The sequence below is a fragment of the Miscanthus floridulus genome, chromosome 6 (assembly GCF_019320115.1).
Source record: "Miscanthus floridulus cultivar M001 chromosome 6, ASM1932011v1, whole genome shotgun sequence".
NCBI lineage: Eukaryota > Viridiplantae > Streptophyta > Magnoliopsida > Poales > Poaceae > Miscanthus > Miscanthus floridulus.
In genome coordinates, this window is record NC_089585.1 from 128,507,811 (window position 1) to 128,520,721 (window position 12,911).

General features: G+C 50.0%; 1 protein-coding gene and 1 pseudogene across 2 annotated transcripts; one reads left to right on the forward strand and one right to left on the reverse strand.

Annotated features, from left to right (window-relative positions):
• Nucleotides 1-236: 236 nt before the first annotated feature.
• Nucleotides 237-1,881, reverse strand: LOC136461210 (putative clathrin assembly protein At1g03050; annotated as a pseudogene).
• A 6,043-nt stretch (nt 1,882-7,924) lies between these two features.
• On the forward strand, nt 7,925-12,550 carry LOC136459571 (F-box/kelch-repeat protein At5g43190-like). Of its 2 annotated transcripts, XR_010760228.1 has the most exons (4): nt 7,925-9,042; nt 9,232-9,380; nt 12,063-12,102; nt 12,228-12,550. XR_010760228.1 is itself a non-coding variant. In XM_066459407.1 (2 exons), coding segments are annotated over exons 1-2 (1,044 nt in total). In that variant the 5' UTR covers nt 7,925-7,999; the 3' UTR covers nt 9,233-11,665. The 2 variants fall into 2 exon arrangements, 1 of the variants encoding a protein (XP_066315504.1); XM_066459407.1 differs by lacking the exons at nt 12,063-12,102; nt 12,228-12,550 and having other exon boundaries at nt 9,232-11,665.
• Nucleotides 12,551-12,911: the final 361 nt, after the last annotated feature.

Sequence of the window (12,911 nt, forward strand, 5' to 3'; positions counted from 1 at the left end):
GTATTCCAGTACGGCACAAATCAACTACTCACTTCGTTCTGAATTACAAGACGTTTTGATTTTTCTAAATATATTTTTTTTACTATATCTAAGTGTATAGTAAAAACTAGTAAAGAAATTACTTTTACTTTTAACTATCAAGCAACTAAGCAATCTCCGAAATCTTTAGCTGTGAACTGTGTTCCACATTGAATTCTTTTTAGTCCAGCACCCAAAACACTGAAAACAATACGATCTCACAACAGATTGTGACTCCAGGCTGCCCTATGTGTTTCGTACTGGTGCCATGCGTTCTGCTCCTGCATAAGTAGCCGCTGCCTTGTCTGGAAGTCCGTCATCTGAACACATATCGGCGGAGGCACCGCCAGGGACGCGGCGAATGGATCAGCCCTTGCGGCGGCGGCGGCGGTGCTGACCCCAGGCGGTGTCGGCAGGGCAAGCACCGCCGCACCAAGCGGCTGCGTCGCCACGCTGCTTGCGCTTCCGGCGAACGCACGCGCGTTTGTCACGGTTGCATTGGCCGTCGCGTGGTTGCACATGTCGTCCAGCACGTTGAAGCCGCCACCGAGCTCCGATTGCTGGGCAGCGGTCGTGCTTGTGGACTGCACCAGTGCCGTCTCCCAGTCGGCTTCTGAATCGTCGAACGCCACCCATTTCGCCGCAGCTTCCGCTGAGTTACCGTCGAACAGTGCCAGTGTCAGATTCCTCCCATGCTCTTCGCCGGATGGCGGCGACGCGTCTTGGCCCAAGTTCAAGAAGTCGGCCATCTTGCCGACATTGTTCTCCTCTAGCACAACAACCTGCTGCTCTTTCGGCGCTGGCTCAATTCCTTTGACGTCGTTCTTCTTGACGGGAGTAGGCGGTGAGCGGCCCCACTGGGACGCCGACGCATGCCTGTCGCGGATGAACTCGTCCATGAGGTCCAGATTCTTCTGCCGGACGCGTTGTATCTCGGGGATGTCCGACGGGCGGCACACGTCGGTGGCCTTGCACCACGAGTAGAAGTCGTCGAGCTCGTCGACCAGCTTTGCGAGGCTGGTGAAGATGGAGTGGACGCACACGCAGGCAGGAGTGCCCAGCTCGGCGAAGCGGTCCACAAGCACGACCATCACCTCCGTGAGCTCGCAGTACATCGCCGCACTCTCCTTCACCAGCCTGTACAGCGCCGCGGTCACCACCGGGTTCATCCTCGCCTTCCCTGTCGGCCGGCACTCGATCAACCGGCCGAGGAGGTGCTTCAGCTGCTGCGCCTTCGCGATGACATCCTCTGTCGTCGTCGTCTCGGTCGCCGGCCTTTCCCCCCGGCACGAGCTCCCAGCCCTCGGCCACCTCGTACGCCGTCCTGTCGGTGTCACCGTCGACGTGCCATTTACCCGGGCTGGCCGCGCCTGCTCCGCGGGCCTGCATCCGTTGCTTGAGCCGATCGTCGAGGTACGCGGCGTATGCGCGCACGAACGCGGCGAAGTCCCAGTCGCGGGACCGCGCGCGTTCGCGTTCTCGGAAACGAGACACGTCGAGCATGCGCCTACCGCGCCGCGTGGCGAGGAACACCTCCTGCTCGTACGCCGGGTCCCCCTCCGCGAGCAGGCGGTGCACGAGCGCCAGCGCCTTGACGGCGACGGGCCACGTCCGCGCCCGCCCGAGCCGGCGCGACACGGAGGCCACGCACGCGACCACGCGCGCGCGGGAGTAGCGCGTCAGCGTGAGGATCTCCGCCGCGTGCCGCTCGTCTGCGGGGGCGGCCTCGCCGTGCGCCGTGGCCCTCACGATGGACGCCTCGACGTCCGAGGCCACCTCGTCCGCGGCGCTCGCCCTAGCGAGGGCGATGGTCGTTTGGTCCTTGGCCGCGCCCACCGCTTGCCGGAGCTTGCTCGGCGCCATGCGCACGCTCCCGGTTATTAGCGAATGGCTCCTCTAGTTGACGTGCGTCAGCGAGACCGATGGCCAAGATCGGGTGGCGCAAGGATCAAGAAGGGTGACTGATTGCATTGGAGTAGGGTTAGGGCCGTAGGGGGAGAAGGAAACGGGGGAGATATAAAGGGGCGCGCTGGAGACGCGGTTGTCCGGCGGGTGGACGGGCGGCGGAGAGGAGGCCGTTTTGGGGGGTTTGGGCTGTTGGAACCTTCATAGCTAACCGAGGAAACGGTGCTTCGGGTCGGCCCGCCCGTCAGGGGTTTTCACGCGAAATGTTGGTTACCGGCTTACCACCGCAACTCCCCATGCCGTCGCTAGGTGCGCGAGCGACCGAGCGTGATCGCCTCCGGCCCGGCAGCTTGCGAAAATGCCTGCACCAAACAAGAACCGGTTGGCATGCGTGGCAGGTGCTCGTTCACGTTCAGCCTGCCTGGTTGTTATCCACACACCCAAAAAAAAAAATCTGCCTGGTTGGCTTCTGGTAGGTTTGCAATTCTTTGCCGGGCCAGTCCTTGGAATTTTTCTGTGGACTATGGTTCCTGGTCTGGCGGCCATCTATGAAGATCAGAAGATGGGCCACTGGTCTATTGGGGTGTTTAGATCCTTACGCTAAAGTTTAGTCCTTATTCACCCTGCAAGGGGTCTGGGTCGACCCCTTCAGATCTACGGTCTGCTTCTAAATTTCGTTCACGGTCGATCGGTTCGAACCAAATACGAAGAGGTTCCAAATGGTAACAACCCTATTATCCTAATTGCCCCTAGGGTCGCCCCGTTTAGTATTCTATTCGCAACGTCGTTCGCTCCCCAGCTGCCGCCTCAGCCTTGATTTCTTCGTTGCATCGTAAGGAGACTAGGGCGGTTCGACCCTCGGTGAACCTCAGGTTAGCCAATGGATGGGGCGGTTTGACCCTGACCCTCATTTGCCAGCGACGGAGCGGAGGTTCAACAAAAGGTACGCACCGCTCCGCACCGTTTGCAGGCATAGTCCTTATCACATCGAATATTCGGAGGCTAATTAAGAAGACTAGACATGAGCTAATTATTAAACTAATTGCAGAAGCCCTAGACTAATTTACAAGATGAATCTATTAAACCTAAGTAATCCATTATTAGCAAATGTTTACTGTAGCACCACATTGTCAGATAATGGATTGATTAGATTTAATAGATTTGTCTCACAAATTAGCTTCTATCTATGTAATTAGTTTTGTAATTAGCTTATGTTTAATACTCCTAATTGGTATAAAGATTCGATGTGACGCAGCCTAGGCTGCTTCAGGTTCTGGTTCAGGCTCAGATCGAGTGTTGAGAAACGATTGCAAATGATGACTCAGATAAATGGTATCATCTGAAAAAAAAAAACCACGGATGAAACCACATTCATTTAGGATCACATGTTTAGATCCTTAGCAATTACTATAGGGCATGCTCGGCTGATATTAAAGTCGGCTGATAAGCCAACTAAAACTGTTTTGTTGTGAAAGAAAAATACTATAGATTCTAGCTGATAAGCCAAGCGAACCGACCCAAGGCCCAACCGTCCAAAAACGCAATAGTAATCGCCTATCTGGACTAAGCACAACTCTCCACCATGTACGGATCTGATAAATGTCACCATGTACCGATCTCCACCATGTACTCCCTCCGTGCTGGAAAAAATGAAGTTGTTTTTATAAGGTTTGGATCAAACATTGCATGAATAACTTTTAACTTATTGAGTTTGAAAATGTAAAAACCATACGAATAGATCCGTCTTGAAAAATACTTTCATAAAAATATACATATATCACTTTTCGATAAATATTTTTTTTATAAAAATAAGAAGTCAAAGTTATACTTCGGAGACCGTGTCGTTGTCCAAAACGACTTTATTTTTTAGTACGGAGGGAGTACGGATTACACCAACTCGCTCTATGCAAAAAAAAAAAAATGTCGTTCTCGATTTTCAAGAAATCAAACATTTTTAACTTTGACCAAAATATATATACAAGAAAATATTAATATTTATAGTACATAATTAGTATCATTTGATAGATTGTTGTTAATTGCTATGAACCTAGTTAAACTTAAAAAAATTGATCGACACAATTACTATAGCTCAAGAATCATGAAGTGAAGCTCTCCCAAAGTGACCCTAAAGCTTTTCCTATCAAGCATCACTCAGTTCCTCGAGGCTCCACGGTAATGATGCCATGGTAGCTCTAGGCGGCCTGTGTCTTTGCGCGGCCTGGCACGTGGTCCGTATCTGCTTGTGCAACAGACGTGGCATCGATGGCCCGCGCGCTCGCGTGCTGGCACTTACAGATGCAATTGGTGTGTCAGCAATCCGGCATGGCGACTATGATAGTTCACACGGCGCTTAGGAGCCATTTTTTGGCGTGCGGCGATCAAGCTGTCCTCACTCTTTACCATTGTCAGCGATTCATGGTTGATGGGGTTGTTTCCGACGATGGACGACAATGACGACTGAGCCGCCTTTCATGCCACCAAGCGCTGCCGATGTGTCAACGACATAGCAGGTAATGTGTGCCACTGTTAGCGCACGTGTTTGGTTCATGTGATAGTAGGATGACGGATCAAGCATTTCAACATATGGATTACATGTTCTCCGCAGGGCTAGTGTTGATAACGTGTTAAAAAACCAATTGGATTGCACATATACAAGAACTAGAACTGAGAAAGGGAATGAACTTATTTCTTGTTTTGTTTTAGTACATGAGCCGCACACATTTATGTTTTGGGATGTCCGTTTCAACTATCCTTCCTTCTCATTCTAGAGGGAAAAGGCTGATGAACACTATTCACGTTTTTTTTCCTAAAATTATCATGAGCTTTTCCTCTTATTTAATTTGGTTACTGTGGGGGTATGGCCCCAAGGACATGGGCCGCATCATCAGAGGTGGCCCGACCCACAAGATTAAGGCGTACACAGCGCTGCTCGGCGTGCACCGCAAGACATTGTATAGTACCAAATAGGCTACTTTACTGGTAACCCTGTCCCTCCAGAATATATAAGGAGAGGCAGGGGTCCCTTAGCGGACACGATCCATCTAGATCTATCTACTATATCTCAATACAATACACCAAAGACACAGGATGACAGGACGTAGGGTATTACGTCGATTAGACGGCTCAAACCTGTCTAAATCGCTGTCTCTGCGCCTTGTGTCACCATCCGGTTCCTGATTACGCGCACCCCACCGACAAATCTACCATCACGGGATACCCCTCGGTGGACTGCCGACGATATTCTGTCGACAGTTGGCGCGCTAGGTAGGGGTGTGCGCTTGATCCATGGCGAGCCAAATGGACCTCAAATCAACAGCGCGTTATCGTCATCAATCTCGTGGAGATCCATGCCGGTCCACGACGACGATTCATCGCTGGCTACATCAGCCCCCGCGACAGCAGATCCGATCTCAGAACCACCTTCGAGGTCGTCTTCACCGACAACTCACCGCCCGCCAGGTGCTCGCCGTCAACGTCGACCAGATAACACCATACGTCGCCGACCAGACGCTCCGTCTAAAGCTAAGTCATGTTTTAATATTCTTCTAAATATTCTCCAATCTATGTATATCGCCATAATGTTTCTCTGAGCTGTTTTCTCCATATTTGCTCTTCAAACGATTTTTCGAACCTTCGAACAGTCACGTTGATGCTCGGACGCCTCCAGAGACAGGCCCTGTCTCCGGCTCCTCCCTACATGTGCTACGGGCTCCGCGCTCTGCGTTATGGGTGGTCGGCAGCGGCTTCTTGGTCACGCCTGTTCCTCCTACACGTGCACGGGCTCCGCGCTCGACGTTATGGACTATGGGCTAGCTAGGGCTGGAGACTCAGCTACACACTAACTGGTTGGGACGATTTATATTAAATATAAATACATCTTCGCTCCAACCGATCGCCAAGCTACATACGTTATTTTTTCTCTCTAGAGTTTATTTATTTTTACATCATGTACTACATGTTCTACATATTTGTATTGCAGGATCATCGTCCAGGTGATCGGACCACCTGGTGCTCGGACTTTTTCCACCGATCAACTGGTCGGACCGCTTGGTTCATGGACTCTGTCGCCGACCAGTTGATCGGACTGTTCGCTGGTCGCTTCTACTCAATGCTCACTTCGTCGCCGACCAGTTGACCAGACTGTTCGTCGCTCGTGCTTCATCGCCAGCTACGTCGGTTACTCCTCGGCACTCGGTTGCTTCATGCTCGAGGAGTAAGTGGGCACACTTCACCGCACGAACGTCGCCAGCTACGCCGGGGACTCCTCGGCGCTCGGACATCGCCAACTTCACCGGAGACTCCTCAGTGCCCGAACATCGCCGCCTACACCGGGGACTCCTCGACGCTCGGACATCGCCAGCTTCGCTGGGGACTCCTCGGTGCTCGGACATCGTCGCCTACGTCGGGGACTCCTCGGTGCTCGGTCATCGCCAGCGATGCCGAGGACTCCTCGCTCCTCCCTTGGTGGTCGGACATCACCAGCGACACCGAGGACTCCCTGCTCCTCGATGCTCGGTCATCGCTAGCGACGCCGGGGACTCCTCGGTGCTCGGTCATCGCTAGCGACGCCGGGGACTCCTCGGTGCTCGGTCATCGCCAGCGACGCCGGGGACTCCTCACTCCTCCCTTGGTGGTCGAACATCACCAGCGACGCCGAGGACTCCTCGCTCCCCGGTGCTCGGTCATCGCCAGCGACGCTAGGAACTCCTCGCTCTCCGGTGCCCAGTCATCGCCAGCGACGCCGAGGACTCCTTGCTCCCCGGTGCTCGATCATCGCCAGCGACGCTGGGGACTCCTCGCTCCTCGGTGCTCGGTCATCGCTAGCAACGCCGGAGACTCATCGCTCCTCAGTGCTCGGACATCGCCAGCGACGTCGGGGACTCCTTGCTCCTCGGTGCTCGGACATCGCCGCCTACGCCGGAGACTCGTCGGTGCTCGGTCATCACCAGCGACACCGGGGACTCCTCGCTCCTCGGTGCTCGGTCATCGCCAGCGACGTCGGGGACTCCTCGCTCCTCGGTGCTCGAACATCGCCGGCTACGCCGGGGACTCCTCGGTGCCCGGATCTTGCTACGTCTCATCGGTGTGCTATCAAACTGCTCCATGCTGTTCGGATCAGGGTGCTAATCTTGGGCAGCACGTCTGGGGTCTTGATATGCGCATGTTAGACAACGTCGGCAAGCTTTCAGGCTTCTTTTTCTTTGACCCTACTATAAGATTCATTCTCCATCTTCCTGCAGGCTCGGGGACTAAGTGGGCACACTTCACCTTGCGGTGAATGTGCTGGTTCTCATCTCAAGGCTACGACCAGGGACTGGTTGCCTGCTTGGCTGGTCTTCTACTTTATGACCATAGCACCATGTGATTACGTCACCTACTGTCAGGCTCGGGGACTAGCTGTGGGGGTATGGCCCCCAAGATATGGGCCGCACCATCAGAGGTGGCCCGACCCACAAGATCAAGACGTTCACGATGTTGCTCGGCGTGCACCACAAGACATTGTATAGTACCAAATAGGCTACTTTACTTGTAATCCTATCCCTCCAGAATATATAAGGAGAGGCAGGGGTCCCCTAGCGGACCCCATCTAGATCTATCTACTGCATCTTAATACAATACACCAAAGATACAGGACGTAGGATATTACGTCGATCAGACGGCTCGAACTTATCTAAATCGCTGTCTCTGCGCCTTGTGTCATCATCCGGTTTCTGATTACGCGCACCCCTACTGACAAATCTATTATCATAGGATAACCCTCGATGGACTGCCGACGATATTCTGTCGACAGTTACTTTCGAATTCTCACTTTCATATTTGTTCTTTTAACTCTGATTTTGTAACAATGAAATCCACCCAAGTACTTTCCGGAGCCCTACCAAAGGGCCTCTAGTATGCCGACAGGTGGGCCTAGTGCCCTGCCATCAATTCTCGCATCCCTGGGCCCTGGCTCCTGGTCGCTTGTCTTTTCTCCAGCCTCCCTGACCTCCCCATTTTGCTCTCCACCGTAAACAGCAGAGAAAAAAACAGAAACCCAGATCCACTCATCCACCGCTCCCCATTTCCATCCGCGGCCATGGCCTCAGCCGACGCCGACGCCGGCACCTGCCCGTGGGACGCCCTCCCGTCGCACCTCCAGGAGCGCATCCTCTCCCTCCTCCCCATCACCGAACTACTTCCCGTCGCCGCCGTGTCCCGTGCGCTCCGCCGCCTCCTGCGCTCCCCGGCGTTCCACGCCCTCCTCTCCCCGCACCGCCTCGACGCCTTCTTCCTCCTTTCCCCACGGCTCGCCGTCCACCCGCTGTCCCGCCGCGTCCTCACTTTGCCCGCGCTCGCCGCGCTCTCTCCCCCTTCCTACCCGCTCGTCTCCTCCCCGTCCCCATCACTCCTTATCACCTGCGCCTCACTCCAGCTCCTCCCGCCGATCCCCTACGGAGCCTACCTCCTCTCCGTTATCGTCCCGTCGCGCCGCTCCTCCCCTTCCTGCACCCTCGTTGCCGTCACTACCGGCGCTGCCGTGCGTTCTTACACCCTGGACACCGACGATCCCTCCCCGCGGTGGGCGTCTAGAGGCGATCTCTCGCTTTCCCTCACGATCCTGGGAAACGCCGCGGTCGCCGGTGACCGCGGCAAGCTCTTCGTCCTCGGCCGTGGCCCCGACGCGCTCTTGGTTTTTGATCTCGTGACGGGGACATGGGAGGTGCCGCCTGTTGTGATGCCACAAGGTCTCACTACGGCGCACCTGTTTGTTTTTGATGGGAGCCTGTTCTTAGTAGGTGGGATTGAGAGCTTTGGAGAAGTGGAGCGGGTGGTGGTCTGGCGGTTGGACGACGATAAGGAGGAGGAGGTGTGGTGGAGGGAGGTGAGCGTGATGCCGACGGAGGTTTTTGATGAGCTGCTGGCTGGTAGGTTTGGCAGTTTTTGGCATTTTCAGGCTGCGGACAGATTGGGGATTGTTTGCTTGTATAATGCCGTGGATGGGAGGCTGGTCATGTTTGATGCGGCTGATGGCGCGTGGACAGTGCTGCCACGATTGTCTGGGTTGGATGCAGACGAGAGCCTCAGGTGGTTTGGACATGTCTTGGAGCCAGGAGTTGAAATCTTGATGGGACTACGTTGGTGAGGCTTTGTTCTTAACTTAGTATTTCAGCTGAGTCCTGGAAGGTTCAGGTTTATGCTAATTGAGTCTTGATGGGAGTGTCTGTAAACAAGAATAAGTAGGATAGCTAACTTTTTTGCTCATTTTTTGTCATTTGCTGTTTAGAATTCTCTGCCGTAAAAGCTGATTCCAATAACATCCCATTGCAGATCTCATGCTAACGTCATTAAACTCACAAAGCTGAAGTTATTAAAAGAGGTGTATGCAAGTCCCTGGCAATTACCAATGCATTAGAGCTTCTGAAGGTCCCAGAGCAAAATTCTTACCATCCTTTCCTTTTCGAGAGAAGAACTTCATGGTTAGAATGTGTAACTTATCTATCAATATATTATCTCTCTCTCTCTTTATTTCTTCACTATGCTGTACCCAGCTTTGATCTGTACGTCCCCATGTTGGGACGTACATATGAAAAATCAAATGTATTGATAAAACCATGTTAAATTTATTGTCTTACATGCAATGTTCAGCTTGTTGGCTGATAAAACAAGATTGTCCTGTTTCCTCAACTTCTTGCAGTGAGAACTATTTGTACATATAGGTATTAGTTTCATAGTAATAAACATAATATATATCTGATATATCACAAACCACCATTACGAAATTAGCTTCATATAGTTTAGATGCACTAATATAAGCTTGCCTATGATGGATGTCGATGTTAGGTTCTTATGTTGATGGCTGGAACTATCTTAAGCCAAAGTATAAATGGCTGGAAATGGAACGATACATGTAATCCTTTCTGGAAAATTCTTCTTTGATGCTTCTCATTCACCCTTCCCATTTAGTTCAGGGGAAAAGGTTTCTGAATTTTCGAAATGGCTTATAGGGCAGCAAAAGAATATTGGGCGTGATTGGTTGCTTTGGTGAGGGGGGGCCGGGATGGAGAGCCGGTCCAGGATGGTGAGATGCATGCTCAAACCGTGCACTTAGTCGTGTTTGGTTGCCTTTGTTGTTGGTCCAGTATGAGATAAGATCTTGTTTGGTTGCATGCATGGATGAGAGTTGAGTGTATGACACATGGGTCCCTGCGCCATGCCTGTATCAAGCCATCCTGTATGGAGAGGGAAGTGGAAATTGAGAAGATGAAGTCGTGCGGAATGGAGGAGGGCAGATGAATGAAAGGATACAGGCGAAAGGTGCGAGGAGGACAACCAAACACACCGCATGAATGAGGTCAGACATCAAAACGGTGCGGAGACGGTCTGATTCGGCCTACCAATCACGCCCATTGTGGACAGTACAGTTTAGTTGTATGCAGATCTACAATGCAGCGAAATTGTCCACCTTTTTTCTCTAGTCGGAGAGCTTCTCATTTCACCTTCCTTGCCAAGTGAAGGAGGTGGCGAGGCCGATGAGCCTAACAACTTCAGTACTTCCATGGAAGATATGAGTAAATTCGATGACAATGCCCACAAACGCAAGGCTATGGACATCAAAATCAGTAAGACTAAGGCTAGTCTCATTTGGGGTTTCATGTCCTAGTTTCCGAGACTCCTATATGTTGGAAACAATGTAGATTGGTTTCATCTCCATGAAACTCATTTTACTCCTATGAAACTTTGATCATCTTTCTCTTCATTAATATTGTGCCATGTCAGCATATTTGCTAAGGCCTTGTTTGGATGTTATTGAATTCACCTCAATCCACGTGTGTTGCGGTGGAATTTAGTTCAACTTCCACTCCAATCCACCTCAACACACGTGGATTGATGCGAATCCGACTACATCCAAACAAGGCCTAAGTTGGTTAGCTTATTCAATGCCCCTGAAACTCTCATGAACCCCACTAAGACTGGCCTAAGAAACACAAACCTTTGACCAAGATAGATAGTGACCTCTGCTACCGTCGAGAGAAAGGTTTCCCTGATATCCAAGTGGCTTTGAATAAAGAGAGGATTCAAACAAGAAATCTCATGAAAGTGTTGCATCATAAAGAATGCCTTATGTTTACTTTAGCTAGGGAAATGGGCAGCAAGTATGTTCATTCCTAGGTAGAAAGCTGTGACATGTTATCAGATTTAAACAAGAGTCTGAATTTGATCAATGGCTTCACAGTTCAATGCATATATGATGGTGTGCAGATTATTGACTCATTTCATAAGCCAAAGTATCATATAACTAGACTTGCTGAATGCAGTCATTGTAGCTGCTTGCGAGCTCCGGCTTTTGAAATAGCATCGACTGGGGACACCAAAAATATTAAAAGAGAAGCATGCAATGCCTATTAGTAATTTGCAGCGAACTTGCAAAAGATCTTGGCAATGGGCACACTGTAACAGTTCTTAATTTTCAAAGGATTTAAAGCTCTCGTTTGCATAGTCAAAGTCCTGGAGATGATTAAAGTCCATCTGTCCCCAGGGCTGTGGTTGCTGTCATGTTGCGAAAGCCATATTTACAATCCAATATTACCATGGATAAATGGTGATGGCAGCATGAATAGCACTGTCTATGAAGGTTTAAATTGCCGAATTATTGGATATGTCATGCAATATCCAGGAATTGTTGAGGTTTGTGTTTATTTTTAATACTTAGACCTGCTTATTTTGTAATGGAAAATTTTCCAAAGTTTTATATATATGCAATTGGATTGTGAGTTCTTGGGTTAGTTGTATTATGTTACATGAAGAAGGCATGCTTTGTTTTTTACATTCAAAATAACCAGTCTTCTAGAAAGATTTTTTTGAACACAAATGAAAGCTCACTACTCCCCTTGTGCGTTTGATGGTCTTAATGTGTGCTGTTTTTGTGTGGCTACTGTGCTTGTTTTCTGTGTATTATTAGGGTATGCTTCTTTTTTATTTCTCTTTATTTCTTAGTGTTCTAGTCACAGAAAGTCCTCGTGTGGGTTTGTCTTAACTAATGGGGTGGTTCTTCTGAATGTTATTTACTGAAAGAAGTTTCCATTACCATATGGAGTTACAATTTTACCTATCTGTCATTGTTGTCCTTTTGATTGTGTGCTCTGCTTTTTGTGTATCAGGAGGACGTTTTCCATAGGATGGATGTACTGGAATCCACAGGTATATTGACTAGTAGATGATAATATTTGTACTTGTACATTCGATATTCAAATGTCATTGTGTTTAAATATTATTTTTACGTTTTTTTTTCATATGTTTTCCCTTGCTCCCATTGGTTTATACAGACATGCAGGACCTAGGTGGGAAGGCTTACAATCGATAAAACACTATTAAGGTGTTTGATGAACCTGTGCCTACTTCTCCAACGATACTGCGGAGTCTTTTGAAGCAAGGCCACTGTAAAAAATCTTCAACGAGTGGAAGGCGGTTCTTTGCTAATCCAATGAGTACCTTCCAGATGTAACCGTGTAGGACAATGCGGATGGCGATGGTCGCTCTATATTTGTACACATTGTTATGGTCGCTCTATATTTGTACACATTGTTACTTATTATTAAGCCTTTGCAACATGTCTTCCCCAGATACTGTTTCACACCTGAAAAGACCAATGCTTACATGCTAGCTACTTACACTGGGCACACTCTCGGTCTGAGCTAAAGATGGCAATGGGTGTCCAAAACCCAATGGGTTTTTACCCTATTAGGGCATGGTCATGGGCATGGATTAAAATCCTTACCCATGGGTATGCTAATGGGCAAAAAGCCATGCCCATCGGGTATGCGGGTGTGGGCGTGGTATTGCATCACTCGAACCCGCAAACCCATGGGCACATGTATACCCGGTTTGCATATGAGATCTAGGCATATGTTTTTTGTCTTGTGTTCTTGGCTGGCTGATTATGTTTATCTCTTTTATATTGTTTAATTGTCTGGTGTTTCTAGTTTGTTGCATATGTTTGTATCTGTTAT